Source organism: Mustelus asterias, chromosome 15 (genome assembly GCF_964213995.1).
Source record: "Mustelus asterias chromosome 15, sMusAst1.hap1.1, whole genome shotgun sequence".
Taxonomy (NCBI): domain Eukaryota; kingdom Metazoa; phylum Chordata; class Chondrichthyes; order Carcharhiniformes; family Triakidae; genus Mustelus; species Mustelus asterias.
The window spans coordinates 1,940,585-1,957,847 of record NC_135815.1 but is presented as its reverse complement, the minus strand read 5'-3'; the positions used below and the strand labels follow the sequence as shown (position 1 = coordinate 1,957,847).

General features: G+C 50.1%; 2 protein-coding genes across 4 annotated transcripts in view; one reads left to right on the top strand and one right to left on the bottom strand.

Annotated features, from left to right (window-relative positions):
* Window positions 1-2,866: 2,866 nt before the first annotated feature.
* LOC144504265 (stathmin-4-like) lies at window positions 2,867-15,627 on the bottom strand. 3 transcript variants are annotated; one of them, XM_078229357.1, is made up of 4 exons: window positions 15,525-15,627; window positions 13,819-14,018; window positions 12,581-12,772; window positions 2,867-2,926 (listed from the first exon to the last, which is right to left on the bottom strand). In XM_078229357.1, the coding sequence occupies exons 1-4, from the start codon at window positions 15,604-15,606 to the stop codon at window positions 2,867-2,869; spliced, it is 534 nt and encodes a 177-aa protein (XP_078085483.1). In that variant the 5' UTR covers window positions 15,607-15,627. The 3 variants fall into 3 exon arrangements, with proteins under 3 accessions (XP_078085483.1, XP_078085482.1, XP_078085484.1); XM_078229356.1 differs by having other exon boundaries at window positions 13,819-14,024; window positions 15,525-15,606; XM_078229358.1 differs by having other exon boundaries at window positions 2,895-2,921; window positions 13,819-14,024.
* Window positions 10,110-17,263, top strand: part of LOC144504254 (uncharacterized) — a 450,031-nt gene continuing 442,877 nt past the window's right edge. Inside the window, exon 1 of the mRNA XM_078229340.1 lies at window positions 10,110-10,122. The gene's annotated coding sequence lies outside the window, so the exon portion shown is untranslated. The remainder of the gene's footprint in view (window positions 10,123-17,263) is intronic.

Below are 17,263 nucleotides of genomic sequence, written 5' to 3'. Positions count from 1 at the left end.
TGGAAGAATGTGTGTGTGTGTGTCAGAGGGTATACGAGTGTGCGAGTGTGAGTGTGTGTGCGAGTGTGTGTGCAAGTGGAAGTGTGAGTGTGTGCGCGAGTGTGAGTGTGTGTACGAGTGCGTGTGTGTGCGAGAGCGTGCGAGTGTGCACGAGTGCGAGTGTGCATGAGAGTGTGCGTGAGATGTGCGTGAGAGTGTGCGTGTGTGTGTCAGAGGGGATTATGTGTGAGTTGGATTATCAGTTGCTGGTGGTGAGGTCAGGCGTGCGTGTTTGGCAAATCCTGCCCTCGGTTTGGAGTATCAATCTTCTGACTCTGCTGGCACCAACTGGAAATTTCCCAAGGGAGGGAATTGCCTCCTGCGATGCATGTGTGCGGAAGCTGGTTACCATGCTGCAGAGCGACAGAAACAACTGTTCATCAATAATAACAGGAAGAGTGAAGAGTCTGGGGTCGGTTATGACACAGTTACTGGGAACAGAGTGAGGCACTCTTACTGATTGGACAGTTGGCCCTGTGCGGCTGAGGAAACACTGGGCTGGCTTCAGGGCCATGAGAACTTCAACAATCACATCAATGTTCACACAGCGCGGAGTCAGGGCGGGGGGAGTCAGGGCGGGGGGAGTCAGGGCGGGGGCAGTCAGGGCGGGGGGAGTCAGGGCGGGGGCAGTCAGGGCGGGGGGAGTCAGGGCGGGGGGAGTCAGGGCGGGGGGAGTCAGGGCGGGGGGAGTCAGGGCGGGGGGAGTCAGGGCGGGGGGAGTCAGGGCGGGGGCAGTCAGGGCGGGGGCAGTCAGGGCGGGGGCAGTCAGGGCGGGGGCAGTCAGGGCGGGGGCAGTCAGGGCGGGGGCAGTCAGGGCGGGGGCAGTCAGGGCGGGGGGAGTCAGGGCGGGGGCAGTCAGGGCGGGGGCAGTCAGGGCGGGGGCAGTCAGGGCGGGGGGAGTCAGGGCGGGGGGAGTCAGGGCGGGGGGAGTCAGGGCGGGGGCAGTCAGGGCGGGGGCAGTCAGGGCGGGGGCAGTCAGGGCGGGGGCAGTCAGGGCGGGGGCAGTCAGGGCGGGGGCAGTCAGGGCGGGGGCAGTCAGGGCGGGGGCAGTCAGGGCGGGGGCAGTCAGGGCGGGGGGAGTCAGGGCGGGGGGAGTCAGGGCGGGGGGAGTCAGGGCGGGGGGAGTCAGGGCGGGGGGAGTCAGGGCGGGGGGAGTCAGCATCTGCAAACAGTCCAGCCAACTCCAGACTGACAATCCAACCCAGTGTCAGAGTGCTGTGTATGTGGGCATGTGTCAGCGCGTGTTGAAGGGTACATGTGTGTATCCGAGTGGGTATGTGGCCAGCTGCTGAGGTCTGAGCGTGTGTGTGTGTGAAGGGGTGAGGGAGGGAGGGGGTGGAGGGTTTCAGTGGGGGGGAGGTAGGGACACTCAGCAGGGGAGATCTCAGTGGGGGGGGGGATCTCAGAAGTGGGGGAATCTCAGAGGGGGAGATCTCAGAGGGGGGGGGCGATCTCGGTGGGGGGGGCGATCTCGGTGGGGGGCGATCTCGGTGGGGGGGGCGATCTCGGTGGGGGGGGGCGATCTCGGTGGGGAGGGCGATCTCGGTGGGGAGGGCGACCTCGGTGGGGAGGGGGCGACCTCGGTGGGGAGGGGGGGTGACCTCGCTGGGGGGGGCGATCTCGGTGGGGGTGGGGGGCGATCTCGGTGGGGGTGGGGGGCGATCTCGGTGGGGGGGGGCGACCTGGGTGGGGGGGGGTGACCTGGGTGGGGGGGGGGGGGTGGGGCGACCTGGGTGGGGGGGGGCGACCTCCACTGAGATCTCGGGGATCTTGGAGGAGGGGAGGCGACCTCGGTGGGGGGGGTGATCTCGGCGGGGGGGCGATCTCGGTGAGGGGGGATCTCAGTCAGGGGGGATCTCAGTCGGGGGGGGGGATCTCAGTCGGGGGGGGGATCTCAGTGGGGTGGATCTCAGTGGGGGGGGATCTCAGTGGGGGGGGATCTCAGTGGGGGGGGATCTCAGTGGGGGGGGATCTCAGTGGGGGGGGATCTCAGTGGGGGGGGATCTCGGGGGGGGATCTCGGGGGGGGGGATCTCGATGGAGGGGGGTGTTTCGGTGCGGGCGTCTCGGGGGGTGTTTCGGGGGGGGGGTCAGTGTGCACCCGTGTGTATGTCAGGATGTTTGTGCAGTGTGTCTGTATGGGGAGGTTACATTTGTTAAAAACATGGCAAGGGATTAAATTAAAGTTAATTTAAAAACCTACATTTGTACAAAGGATTGCTGTGGATTGAGATGAGTATGTGTGAGGTTGGGAGTGGGATTTGTGATATTTAAAGCTTGCTTCATGTTGTTAAGCGCTCATGGTCAGCACAGAGATTAAAGATTGGAATTGGATTCTCCGGTCTGCAGTGTGAATATTGTTTCAAAGTTAGCTTCAGTGATGAAGGGAAAGGACATTTCCAATCATTGCTGTGGTCAGGGAGATGGATCTGGACAGGGGGCCAGGACAGAGCGGAGTGTGTTTGTATTCCGGATCAGTGTTCCTCACAGGGACAGTATTCATCGCCAATCCCTGGTTACCCGCGAGATGATCGCTGAGAATAGGCAATAAACACCGGCCTTGTCACTGACACAATCCGGGAATGAATAAAAACACTGATCCAACCCGGCCAAGCTGAACAAATGCCACGGATACTTTCTTGCCATTTCTCTATTGATGGACTTTCCTCTCCCCCCTCCCCCCAACACCACACCCCCCCCCACAAACCCCCCCAAACCCCCACCCCCTCTCCCCCCAAATCAGTTGTGTTTCTTCCTTCTGATCAAATATTTACAAAGAAACCCACGAATGGGTGTTCAGACAGGAGTCGGTCCAAATCCAGGAACCTCTATCGTGTTGCTGTGGATCTCAATCTTTTATTTTCTCGGACCTCCTCTGCACGCCTGTCCTGGAATAAAATAACCAGCTATTAGAGAGTTAATGAACATCTGGCGCCCATGGTTAGGTACAGAATAAAGCTCCCTCTACACTGTCCCCCATCAAACACTCCCAGGACAGGTACAGCACGGGGTTAGATACAGAGTAAAGCTCCCTCTACACTGTCCCCCATCAAACACTCCCAGGACAGGTACAGCACGGGGTTAGATACAGAGTGAAGCTCCCTCTACACTGTCCCCCATCAAACACTCCCAGGACAGGTACAGCACGGGGTTAGATACAGAGTAAAGCTCCCTCTACACTGTCCCCCATCAAACACTCCCAGGACAGGTACAGCACGGGGTTAGATACAGAGTAAAGCTCCCTCGACACTGTCCCCCATCAAACACTCCCAGGACAGGTACAGCACGGGGTTAGATACAGAGTAAAGCTCCCTCTACACTGTCCCCCATCAAACACTCCCAGGACAGGTACAGCACGGGGTTACATACTGAGTAAAGCTCCCTCTACACTACCCCATCAAACACTCCCAGGACAGGTACAGCACGGGATTAGATACTGAGTAAAGCTCCCTCTACCCTGTCCCCATCAAACACTCCAAGGACAGGTACAGTAGGGGGTTAGATACAGAGTAAAGATCCCTCTACACTGCCCCATCAAACTAACATTGGTAATGGGGAAAATTCTTGAATCCATTATCAAGGACTTTATAGCAGAGCATTGAGAAAGCAGTGGCAGGATTAGACAGAGTCAGCATGGATTTATGAAGGGGAAATCATGCTTGACAAATCTGTTGGAATTCTTTGAAGTTGCAACTAGTAGAGTTGACAAGGGGGAGCCAGTAGATGTGGTATATTTGGACTTTGAGAAAGCATTTGACAAAGAGATTATTGTGCAAGATTCAAGTGCATGGGATTGGGGAATGTGTATTAAGATGGATAGAAAACTGGTTGCAGGGAGAAAACAAAGAGTAGGAATTAATGGGTGCTTTTCAAATTGGCAGGCAGTAACTCGTGGGGTGCCACAGGGATCGGTGCTGGGACCCCAGATATTCACAATATATATTAATGATTTGGATGAGGGAACAAAATGTAACATCTCAAAGTTTGCAGATGATACCAAGTTGGGTGGGAGGGTGAACTGTGACGAGGATGCAGAGATCCTTCAGAATGATCTGGACAGGTTGGGTGAGTGGGCAAATCAATGGCAGATTCAGTATAATTTGGATAAGTGTGAGGTTATTCACTTTGGAAGCAAAAACAAGAAGGCAGATTACTACCTGAATGGCTGTAAATTGGGAGAGGGGAGTGTGCAGCGGGACCTGGGTGTCCTTGTGCACCAGTCACTGAAGGTAAGCATGCAGGTGCAGCAGGCGGTAAAGAAGGCAAATGGTATGTTGGCCTTCATTGCGAGAGGTTTTGAGTACAGGATGTGTTGTTGCAATTATACAGGGTCTTGGTGAGGCCACACCTCGAGTATTGTGTGCAGTTTTGGTCTCCTTTTCTGAGGATAGATGTTCTTGCTCTCGAGGGATTGCAGTTAGAAACATAGAAACATAGAAAAACTACAGCACAATACAGGCCTTTCAGCCCACAAAGTTGTGCGGAACATGTCCCTACCTTAACAATTACTAGACTTACCTATAACCCTCTATCTTACTAAGTTCTATGTACTTATCTAAAAGTCTCTTCAAAGACCCTATCGAATCCGCCTCCACCACCGTTGCCGGCTGCCCATTCCATGCACCCACCACCCTCTGAGTGAAAAACTTACCCCTGACATCTCCTCTGTACCTACTCCCCAGCACCTTAAACCTGTGTCCTCTTGTGGCAACCATTTCAGCCCTGGGAAAAAGCCTCTGACTATCCACTCTATCAATACCTCTCAACATCTTATACACTTCTATCAGGTCACCCTCATCCTTCGCCTCTCCAAGGAGAAAAGACCGAGCTCACTCAACCTACCCTCATAAGGCATGCTCCCCAACCCAGGCAACATCCTTGTAAATCTCCTCTGCACCCTTTCTATGGCTTCCACAACCTTCCTGTAATGAGGCGACCAGAACTGAGCACAGTACTCCAAGTGGGGTTTGACCAGGGTCCTATATAGCTGCAACATTATCTCACGACTCTTAAACTCAATTCCTTGATTGATGAAGGCCAGTACACCATACGCCTTCTTAACCACAGCCTCAACCTACACAGCTGCGTTGAGCGTCCTATGAACTCGGACCCCAAGATCCTTCTGATCTTCCACTCTGCCAAGAGTCCTACCATTAATATTATGTTCTGCCAAACTATTTGACCTGCCAAAATGAACCACCTCACACTTATCTGGGTTGAACTCCATCTGCCACTTCTCCGCCCAGTCTTGCATCCTATCAAAGTCTCGCTGCAACTTCTGACATCCCTCCACACTATCCACAACACCTCCAACCTTTGTGTCATCAGCAAACTTACCAACCCATCCCTCCACTTCCTCATCCAGGTCATTTATAAAAATCACAAAGAGTAAGGGTCCCAGAACAGATCCCTGGGGCACTCCACCGGTGACCGACCTCCATGCAGAATATGACCCATCTATAACCACTCTTTGCCTTCTGTGGGCAAGCCAGTTCTGGATCCACAAAGCAATGTCCCCTTGGATCCCATGCCCCCTCACTTTCTCAATAAGCTTTGCATGGGGCACCTTATCAAGTGCCTTGCTGAAGTCCATATATACTACATCTACTGCTCTTCCTTCATCAATGTGTTTAGTCACATCCTCAAAAAATTCAATCAGGCTCGTAAGGCATGATCTGCCTTTGACAAAGCCATGCTGACTATTCTTAATCATATTATACCTCTCCAAATGTTCATAAATCCTGCCTCTCAGGATCTTCTCCATCAACTTACCAACCACTGAGGTTAGACTCACTGGTCTATAATTTCCAGGGCTATCTCTACTCCCTTTCTTGAATAAAGGAACAACATCCGCAATCCTCCAATCCTCCGGAACCTCTCCCGTCTCCATTGATGATGCAAAGATCATCGACAGAGGCTCAGCAATCTCCTCCCTCGCCTCCCAAAGTAGCCTGGGGTACATCCCATCCGGTCCCGGTGACTTATCTAACTTGATGCTTTTCAAAAGCTCCAACACATCCTCTTTCTTAATATCTACATGCTCAAGCTTTTCAGTCTGCTGCAAGTCTGCACTACAACCACCAAGATCCTTTTCCATAGTGAATACTGAAGTAAAGTATTCATTAAGTACCTCTGCTATTTCTTCCGGTTCCGTACAAACTTTCCCACCGTCACACTTGATAGGTCCTATTCTTTCATGTCTTATCCTCTTGCTCTTCACATACTTGTAGAATGCCTTGGAGTTTTCCTTAATCCTGCCTGTCAAGGTCTTCTCATGACCCCTTCTGGCTCTCCGGATTTCCTTCTTAAGATCCTTCCTATTAGCCGTATACTCTTCAAGATCTCTAACATTACCTAGCTCCCGGAACCTTTTGTAAGCTTTTCTTTTCTTCTTGACGAGATTCATTACAACCTTTGTACACCACAGTTCCTGTAAACTACCATAACTTCCCTGTCTCATTGGAATGTTGCTATGCAGAACTCCAGACAAATATTCCCTGAAAATTTGCCACATTTCTTCCGTACATTTCCCTGAGAAAACCTCTTTCCAATTTAAGCCTCCAATTTCCTGCCTGATAGCCTCATAATTCCCCTTACTCCAATTAAACACTTTTCTAACTTGTCTGATCCTATCTCTCTCCAATGCTGTTGTAAAGGAGATAGAGTTATGATCACTATCTCCAAAATGCTCTCCCACTGAGAGATCTGACACCTGACCAGGTTCATTTCCCAATACCAAATCAAGTACAGCCTCTCCTCTTGTAGGTTTATCTACATACTGTGTCAAGAAACCCTCCTGAACACACCTAACAAACTCCTCCCCATCCAAACCCCTTACTCTATGGAGATTCCAATCAATATTTGGGAAATTAAAATCTCCCATCACGACAACTCTGTTATTATTACACCTTGTAAGAAGTTTAACACCACCAGGTTAAAGTCCAACAGGTTTATTTGGTAGCAAAAGCCACACAAGCTTTCGGAGCTGCAAGCCCCCTCTTCAGGTGAGTGGGAATTCTGTTCACAAACAGAGCATATAAAGACACAAACTCAATTTACATGAATAATGGTTGGAATGCGAATACTTACAACTAATCAAGTCTTTAAGAAACAAAACAGCATGAGTGGAGAGAGCATCAAGACAGGCTAAAAAGATGTGTATTGTCTCCAGACAAGACAGCCAGTGAAACTCTGTGGGGGTTACAAATAGTGGGACATGAACCCAATATCCTGGTTGAGGCCGTCCTCGTGTGTGCGGAACTTGGCTATCAGTTTCTGCTCAGCGACTCTGCGCCGTCGTGTGTTGCGAAGGCCGCCTTGGAGAACGCTTACCCGAATATCAGAGGCCGAATGCCCGTGACCGCTGAAGTGCTCCCCAACAGGAAGAGAACAGTCTTGCCTGGTGATTGTCGAGCAGTGTTCATTCATCCGTTGTCGCAGCGTCTGCATAGTTTCCCCAATGTACCATGCCTCGGGACATCCTTTCTTGCAGCTTTCGGCAAGAAAGGATGTCCCGAGGCATGGTACATTGGGGAAACTATGCAGACGCTGCGACAACGGATGAATGAACACCGCTCGACAATCACCAGGCAAGACTGTTCTCTTCCTGTTGGGGAGCACTTCAGCGGTCACGGGCATTCGGCCTCTGATATTCGGGTAAGCGTTCTCCAAGGCGGCCTTCGCGACACATGACAGCGCAGAGTCGCTGAGCAGAAACTGATAGCCAAGTTCCGCACACACGAGGATGGCCTCAACCGGGATATTGGGTTCATGTCCCACTATTTGTAACCCCTACAGAGTTTCACTGGCTGTCTTGTCTGGAGACAATACACATCTTTTTAGCCTGTCTTGATGCTCTCTCCACTCATGCTGTTTTGTTTCTTAAAGACTTGATTAGTTGTAAGTATTCGCATTCCAACCATTATTCATGTAAATTGAGTTTGTGTCTTTATATGCTCTGTTTGTGAACAGAATTCCCACTCACCTGAAGAAGGGGCTTGCAGCTCCGAAAGCTTGTGTGGCTTTTGCTACCAAATAAACCTGTTGGACTTTAACCTGGTGTTATTAAACTTCTTACTGTGTTTACCCCAGTCCAACGCCGGCATCTCCACATCATGATTATTACGCCTTTCCAGGATCTGTTTCCCTATCTGCTCCTCAACATCCCTGTTACTATTGGGCGGCCTATAGAAAGCACCCAGTAAAATTATTGACCCCTTCCTGTTCCTAACCTCCACCCACAGAGACTCCGTGGACAATCCCTCCATGGTGTCCATCTTTTCCGCAGCCGTGACACTATCTCTGATCAACAGTGCCACTCCCCCACCTCTTTTGCCTCCCTCCCTGTCCCTTCTGAAACATCTGAAACCCGGCACTTGAAGTAACCAGTCCTGTCCCTGAGTCATCCAAGTCTCTGTAATGGCCACCACATCATATTTCCAAGTAGTGATCCACGCTCTAAGCTCATCCACTTTGTTCACAACACTCCTTGCGTTAAAATAGACACACCTCAAACCTTCGGTCTGAGCGCTCCCCTTCTCTATCACCTGCCTATCCTCCCTCTCACACTGTCGACAAGCTTTCTCTATTTGTGAGCTAACCTCCTCTCTCCCAGTCACTTCAATTTGATTCCCACCCCCCAACCATTCTAGTTTAAACCCTCCCCAGTAGCCTTAGCAAATCTCCCCGCCAGGATATTGGTCCCCCTGGGATTCAATTGCAACCCGTCCTTATTGTACAGGTCACACCTGCCCCAAAAGAGGTCCCAATGATCCAGAAACCTGAATCCCTGCCCCCTGCTCCAATCCCTCAGCCACGCATTTATCCTCCACCTCATTCCATTCCTACTCTCACTGTCGCGTGGCACAGGCAGCAATCCCGAGATTACTACCTTTGCGGTCCTTCTTCTCAACTCCCTTCCTAACTCCCTATATTCTCCTTTCAGGACCTCTTCCCTTTTCCTACCTATGTCATTGGTACCAACATGTACCACAACCTCTGGCTCTTCTCCCTCCCACTTCAGGATATCTTGGACGATTCCGGGGATGGCGAGACTGATGTATGAGGAGAGATTGACGAGGTTAGGATTGTTTTCGCTGGAGTTCAGATGAATAAGAGGGGATGTCATAGAGACTTATAAAATTTGAACAGAACTAGACAGGGTAGATGCAGGGAGGATGTTCTTGATGATGGGGGCGTCCAGAACCAGGGTACACAGTCTGAAGATTCAGGGTAGGCCATTTAGGACAGAGGTGAAGAGACATTTCTTCACCCAAAGAGTGGTGAGCCTGTGGAATTCATTACCACAGGAAGTAGTTGATGCCAAAACATTGCATGTATTCAAGAGGCAGCTGGATATCGCACTTGGGGCAAATGGGATCAAAGGTTATGGGGAAAAAGCAGGATTAGGCTATTGAGTTGGATGATCAGCCATGATCGTAATGAATGGCGGAGCAGGCTCGAAGGGCCAAATGGCCTCCTCCTGCTCCTATCTTCTATGTTTCTATTTAATACCTCCAGGACAGGTACAGCACAGGTTTAGACACAAAGTAGAGCTCCCTCTACACTGTCCCCATCAAACACTCCCAGGACAGGTACTGCACATATTAAATCTCAGTACCTCACCCTCATCACAGCTCTCAGTTTACTACCCAGGGCTAAAAAGGTTCACCAAAAGTAATTGGCCAGCAGGATCAAGGAAAATCCCAAGGCTTTTTGAGCAAGAGGATAACCAGGGAGAGGGTTGGCCCACTCAAGGACGGGGGAGGGAATCTATGCATGGAGCCAGAGGAAATGTGCGAGGTATTAAATGAGTACTTTGCACCAGTATTCACCAAAGTGAAGGACTTGGTGGATGATGAGTCTGGGAAAGGGTGTGTAGATAGTTTGAGAGTTGAGATCAAAAAGGAGGAGGTATTGGGGTTCTTGAAAAACATTAAGGTAGACAAGTCCCCAGGGCCTGATGGGATATACCCCAAAATACTGAGAGGCAAGGGAGGAAATTGTTGGGGCCTTAAGAGAAATTTTTGTATCCTCACTGGCCACAGGGGAGGTCATGATGTGGAGTTGCCGGCGTTGGACTGGGGTAAGCACAGTAAGAAGTCTCACAACACCAGGTTAAAGTCCAACAGGTTTATTTGGTAGCAAATACCATAAGCTTTCAGAGCACTGCTCCTTCGTCAGATGGAGTGGATATCTGATATCCACTCCATCTGACGAAGGAGCAGTGCTCCGAAAGCTTATGGTATTTGCTCCCAAATAAACCTGTTGGACTTTAACCTGGTGTTGTGAGACTTCTTACAGGGGAGGTCCCAGAGGATTGGAGAATAGCCAATGTTGTTCCTTTGTTTAAGAAGGGTAGCAAGAATAATCCAAGTAATTACAGGCCGGTGAGCCTTACATCAGTGGTAGGGAAATTATTGGAGAGGATTCTTCGAGACAGGATTTATTCCCACTTGGAAATAAGTGGACGTATTAGTGAGAGGCAACATGGTTTTGTGAAGGGGAGGTTGTGTCTCACTAACTTGATCGAGTTTTTCGAGGAAGTGAAGAAAATGATTGATGAGGGTAGGGCAGTGGATGTTGTCTACATGGACCTCAGTAAGGCCTTTGACAAGGTCCCTCATGGCAGGCTGGTGCAGAAGGTGAAGTCGCATGGGATCAGAGGTGGGCTGGCAAGGTGGATACAGAACTAGCTCAGTCATAGAAGACAGAGGGTAGCAGTGGAAGGGTGTGTTTCTGAATGGAGGGTTGTGACAAGTGGTGTTCCTCAGGGATCAGCGCTGGGACCTTTGCTGTTTGTAATATATATAAATGATTTGGAGGAAAATGTAACTGGTTTGATTAGTAAGTTTGCAGACGACACAAAGGTTGGTGGATTTGCGGATATCGATGAGGACTATCAGAGGATACAGCAGGATGTAGATCAGTTGGAGACTTGGGCGGAGAGATGGCAAATGGAGTTTAATCCGGACAAATGTGAGGTAATGCATTTTGGAAGGTCTAATACAGATAAGAAATATACAGAAAATGGCAGAACCCTTCAGAGTATTGATAGGCAGAGGGATCTAGGTGTACAGGTACACAGGTCACTGAAAGTGGCAATGCAGGTGGAGAAGGTAGTCAAGAAGGCATACGGCATGCTTGCCTTCGTCGGTCGGGGCATTGAGTTTAAAAGTTGGCAGGTCATGTTGCAGCTTTATAGAAACTTAGTTAAGCCGCAACTTGGAATATAGTGTTCAATTCTGGTCGCCACACTACCAGAAGGATGTGGAGGCTTTGGAGAGGGTACAGAAAAGATTTACCAGGATGTTGCCTGATATGGAGGGCACTGGCTATGAGAGGTTGGAGAAACTTGATTTGTTCTCACTGGAACGACGGAGGTTGAGGGGCGACCTGATAGAAGTCTACAAGATTATGAGGGGCATGGACAGAGTGGATAGTCAGAAGCCTTTTCCCCCAGAGTGGAAGAGTCAGTTACTAGGGGGCATAGGTTTAAGGTGCGAGGGGCAAGGTTTAAAGGTGATGTATGAGGCAAGTTTTTTTACACAGAGGTTGGTGGGTGCCTGGAACTCGCTGCTGTGCGAGGCAATGGAAACAGATACGATAGTGAGTTTTAAGGGGCATCTTGACAAATACAGGATATGGAGATGCCTGTGTTGGACTGGGATGGGCACAGTAAGTAGTCTCACAACACCAGGTTAAAGTCCAACAGGTTTGTGCTACCAAATAAACCTGTTTGACAAATACATGAATAGGATGGGAATAGAGGGATATGTTCCCCGGAAGGGTAGGGGGTTTTAGTTCAGTTGGGCAGCATGGTCGGAGCAGGCTTGGAGGGCCGAAGGGCCTGTTCCTGTGCTGTAATTTTCTTTGTTCTTTAAACTATTTGCTAACACGTAATTTTATCTTGGCTTTTTTCTGATGTGGATCCTCATCCAATAGTGTCTGGAAGTCAGTCTGAACATTGCCGATGGAACCTTCTCCTATTTGTGGCTGGTGATCTTTTTCTAGATGAGACAATGCTTCACCAATCCTTGCTGATCTCTCCCTGCTCCACTGACAATGCCCTAGCTGCCCCTCCCCCGGACTCTTGCTGAAACCTCCCGTCACCCTGAGATTCTCATCCACAGCTCAGTGCTGTTCCGGAGGCAGATGGATCAATATCCCAAGGCCCTGTCACTGGCTCCGTTCACTGTGTGCACTGTCTACAGTTCCGGGAACAATCCCAATTTGATCTCGGTCCAGATCCTGGGCTGGATATTTGAGTCAAAGTCTGACTAATTCCAGACTGAATCCTCTCGTGGAGGGAGAGTCAGTTGTTGAGGAATTACCTGGGAAGGCATCCAGAGATCTGGAGGTTAGGCGGATTGGCCATGGTAAACGCATGGGGTTATGGGGATGGGGCAGAGAGGGCGGCTCTTTCAGAGAGTAAGTGCAGACTCGATGGGCTGAATGGCCCCTTTCTGCACTGTAGGGATTCTATGATTCGATGCAAGTTCTCAACCCTGATTCCAGGCAGGGATGGAACCAAAACATCTCACCTTCTCCTGCAGACGCTCTAGCATCGCTGCCAGATGGGCCTCACGGTTTTCTTTCTGGATCTCGTTCCTCTGCTCCAGTTTCTCTTTGGCCATCTTGATAAAGTTGTTGTTTTCCTCAATGGCTTTCTGGATCACCTCTCGTTCATGCTCCCTCTGTTCTGCCAGATGTTTCAGTAGTTCTGCCTCCTGGTACTAATACAGGAAAATTCACAGTCCATTCATTTACCACATCTTCCTTCATGTGACCTTTCCCCAGTTATTTAGTTTAAACTCTCTCTACTGCCCTAGTTACACCACTTGCCAAAATGCTGTTCCCAGCACGGTTTGGGCCTGAATGTTACAGCCCCACTTTCCCCTGTTCTGGTGTTAGTGCCCCATGGATGGAAACCCATTCTCCCACAATAGACCTTGAGCCACACATTCAATGGTAGCACAGTGATTAGCACTTCTGCCTCACAGCAGAAAAAGAAGTCTCACAACACCAAGTTAAAGTTTAATCTGCCTCACAGCGCCAGGGACCCAGGTTCGATTCCCGGCTTGGGTCACTGTCTGTGTGGAGTATGCGTGTTCTCCCCATGTCTGCGTGGGTTTCCTCCGGGTGCTCCGGTTTCCTCCCACAGTCCAAAAGACGTGCTGGTTAGGTGCATTGGCTGTGCTAAATTCTCCCTCACTGTACCCGAACAGGTGCCGGAGTGTGGTAACTCGGGGATTTTCACAGTAACTTCATTGCAGTGTTCATGTAAGCCTTACTTGTGACTAATAAATAAATAAAAACCTCCCGAATCCTATTTACCACTGGGCAATTAGCATGTGGCTCAGGTAATAATCCAGAGGTTAGGACCTAGGAGGTTCTACTTTTTAATTTAGCCCCCAGCTGCTCATAATCACTGAGTAAAAACTCTATTTATGTCATTGGTATCTACGTGGACCACAACAATGGGATCTTCCCCGTCCCGCGGCAAGGTCCTCTCGAGCCCGGATCAGATATCCTGAACCCAGGCACTGGGTAGGCAACACAGCTATCTGGACTCTCCTTGCGACAGAGAACAGTGTTACTTGCCCTCACTATACTATCCCCCATCACTGCTGTTTGACTAACTCCCCTCGCTTGAGTGGCTTCCTGTATTGCAGTGATATGGTCCATTTGCTCATCCACGTTGCAGCCCCCACTCAGGTGTCCCGATACCTTCCCGGGGGGCAGGGGGCTTCCAGTATTTTCGGTTAACCCTGGGCCATACCTTCCTCCTCTCTTCAGCTGCTTCCAGCTTTTTCTGGATCTCCTCCAGGGACGGATCCCGCTTTTTTGGAAAAGCAGCATGGAATTCTGGGATTCCCTCGAACGATGGTGGTTTCAGGATTACTTCAAACGACAGGCCGGATGCTCTCTTATTCAATTCCTTAACCTCCATGTCAGATATAAAGCACCAGTTCAGATCCACTGGGTCTGGAAAGGAAAAGACTCAGTTGGAGCATAAATTGCACAAGGACAGGGGGGAGGCCAAGGCCATTCAGCCCCTCTGTTGATGCTGTTACAAAGAAACAGAGAAGACCAAGGCCATTCAGTCCCTCTCTCGATGCTGTTACACAGGAACAGGAGGAGGCCTTTCAGCCCCTCTCAAGCCTGTTACCCGGATCAAGAGGAGGCCATTCAGCCCCTCTCAAGGCTGTTACACCAGTTAATTAGATCATGGGTGATCTTTCCCACAACTTCATTTCCCCTTTTGATCGATTCTCTTCTCCAGCAGAAATTTATTGAACTCAATCACCAGTTACCCTGGCACCGTTCTGGGGAGAGAGTCCCAGAGTTCCACTCCCTCAGGGACTTGACTCAAATTATCTGATTATTTCCAATTCTCTCGGAGAGGGAAAATGGTCCCGACAGTGGCCATTTTCAGCCTTTGGTAAAGGGGGAACCGGCACAGCCTGTGCGACTCGCCTCATGCCCGACTTCACCAAGTTTTCGCGCCCGAAAATGGGCGCAACTTGATAGTAAAATTTGGGCCCCCCGTGTCTGCGTGGGTTTCCTCCCACAGTCCAAAGATGTGTTGGTTGGAAGGATTAGCCATGGTAAATGTATGGGGTTACAGAGGCAGGGCCTGGGGAGAGGGCCCGAGTAAGACTCGGTGCAGACTCGATGGGCCAAATGGCCTCTGCTGCACTGTAGGGATTCTATGATTCTATTTTTTTCAGACCCCTTGATTAATATGGTGAGAGATGCAAGCCTGGTGTCAACATAACTACAGCCACGTGCAGGAGAATGAGGTGACTGGGACACAGTACATTTGAAAAATCTTCCATTCCAATATAACTTGCCGTGTTATATCTTCCATTCCAATATAACTTGCCGTGGGGCGGCACGGTAGCACAGTGGTGGGGCGGCACGGTAGCACAGTGGTTAGCACTGCTGCTTCACAGCTCCAGGGTCCCGGGTTCGATTCCCAGCTCGGGTCACTGTCTGTGTGGAGTTTGCACATTCTCCTCGTGTCTGCGTGGGTTTCCTCCGGGTGCTCCGGTTTCCTCCCACAGTCCAAAGATGTGTGGGTTAGGTTGATTGGCCAGGTTAAAAAAAAATTGCCCCTTAGAGTCTGGGATGCGTAGGTTAGAGGGATTAGCGGGTAAAATATGTGGGGGTAGGGCCTGGGTGGGATTGTGGTCGGTGCAGGCTCGATGGGCCGAATGGCCTCCTTCTGCACTGTAGGGTTTCTATGTTTCTATGTGTCCACATTCCAAATGGGAATGTGTTGCAGTGTTTATGATGCTCTCCCAGTGGGGTGCCGTTTCAATGCCATTGTTCAGTCTGCGCTAACAATGTCTCTGTCTGACTCCACGTTTTGTCCTGTCCTCACGGCATGGCCACCCCCCACCGCGCCCCCCCCCCCATGCCCCCCCCCCCCCCCCCCCCCCGTGGCCCCCCCCCCCCCCCCCCCCCCCCCCAATCACTTACCGTCAAATTTATAGAGAGTTTTGTTCCGCGGCTCAGGGTTGAAGCAGGAACAGAGCAGGTTGAAGAGAGGCAGTTCCCTCATCTTTTGTCTGTAAGCTGAGAGGAGAAGGAGATGGCACAGTGAGAATGTAGCAGGGTTTGGGGTAACAGCACCTCTGCCTCAGTAACTGAAACACACAATCATTTAATATTCTATTGTAAAAATCCTAATGATATTAGGCTCAATGTGCAACTTGGAGTTTGAGCAATGTGCTAAAGGGACATCGACCAATGCAGGATTAATGATTGCACTGTTACTATTAGAAGCTTTATTCTGTACGGGATCAGTGCTGGGCCTGAACTCTGCACAATTTAATCATTTTTAATCCCAGACCACTGAGAGTTATGGAATATTCCTCTTCCAGCACTGAATTACAGCAGCAATGAAATGGCAACCTCCATCAGGTATCCCTGTACCTGCCCTTGACTATTTACACTCTCTTTCTCTCCCCGGCTGGATAATCTGAAGGGTTTGGTTTAAATACTGGCGCAGTGGCAGTGGTGGATCGGGGTGATACATACCGGACAGCGACATGGTAACTGGCAGAATCAGCGACAGTCACAGAGCTCAACAGCTCACAATCAACACCTGGAGACAAAAGAGAAAATGAACATTAAGATAATGAACCAGTAGGAGAGCCACAAAGCACAACATTACACCAGAGAACACATCGGAATAAATGTGGGATATCCGAAGAATATATTGGGGAAATCCTGGGAACCTAATGCAGAATTGGAGCTGTCCCATCACACTGGCACATGGACTGTCCAGAGAGCGAAAGCTCATATATAGAGGAGCCCCACTCCCACTCCCGTACTGCAGTCAATATTTGGAACCATGGATATTAGCCTCTGTGTGGGATCAGAGTTGGGATTGTTCCCGATCCAAATGGAATCAGCGTTGGGATTGTTCTGGATCTGTGTGGAATCAGTGTTGGGATTGTTCTCGATCTATGTGGGATCAGTGTTGGGATTGTTCTGGATCTGTGTGGGATCAGTGTTGTGATTGTTCTGGATCTATGTGGTATCAGTGTTGGGATTGTTCTGGATCGGCGTGGGATCAGTGTTGGGATTGTTCTCGATCTATGTGGGATCTGTGTTGGGATTGTTCTGGATCTGTGTGGGATTAGTGTTGGGATTGTTCTGGATCTGTGTGGGATCAGTGTTGGGATTGTTCTGGATCCTTGTGGGATCAGTGTTGGGATTGTTCTGGATCTGTGTGGGATCAGTGTTGGGATTGTTCTGGATCTGTGTGGGATCATTGTTGGGATTGTTCTTGATCTGTGTGGAATCAGTGTTGGGATTGTTCTAGATCTGTGTGGGATCTGTGTTGGGATTGTTCTGAATCTGTGTGGGATTAGTGTTGGGATTGTTCTCGATCTGTGTGGGATCCGCATTGCGGTTATTCTGGATCCTTGTCGGATCGGTGTTGGGATTTGTCTTGATCCGTGTGGGATCAGATTCAGGCTTGCCCTGTGTTCTCCGGCTCTCTGCTGCCACAGTGTGGCCATATTTATCTCACAGGAAGGACTGACTGTGAGGCTGAATGTTTTATTTGTTGTACAATATTTGCCCCGGGCGGGGTACAAAAATGGGGTGTAGGGCACATGGGCCCTTGCCCTATTGTGGGACAAGGTGGAAACATGCTGGCCCATTCCTGGGTAGAATTTTCCATTGTAGATGAATATAATACAGCGCAC

Excerpts from the sequence above, each read along its gene's own strand:
- LOC144504265 (XM_078229356.1), bottom strand. The coding sequence starts at position 15,606 with ATGAGGGAACTGCCTCTCTTCAACCTGCTCTGTTCCTGCTTCAACCCT. Across the intron at positions 14,025-15,524 it reads AACTCTCTATAAATTTGACG|ACCCAGTGGATCTGAACTGG; the intron begins GTAAGTGATTGG and ends TTTCCTTTCCAG. Across the intron at positions 2,927-12,580 it reads TAGAGCGTCTGCAGGAGAAG|GACAGGCGTGCAGAGGAGGT; the intron begins GTGAGATGTTTT and ends ATTTTATTCCAG.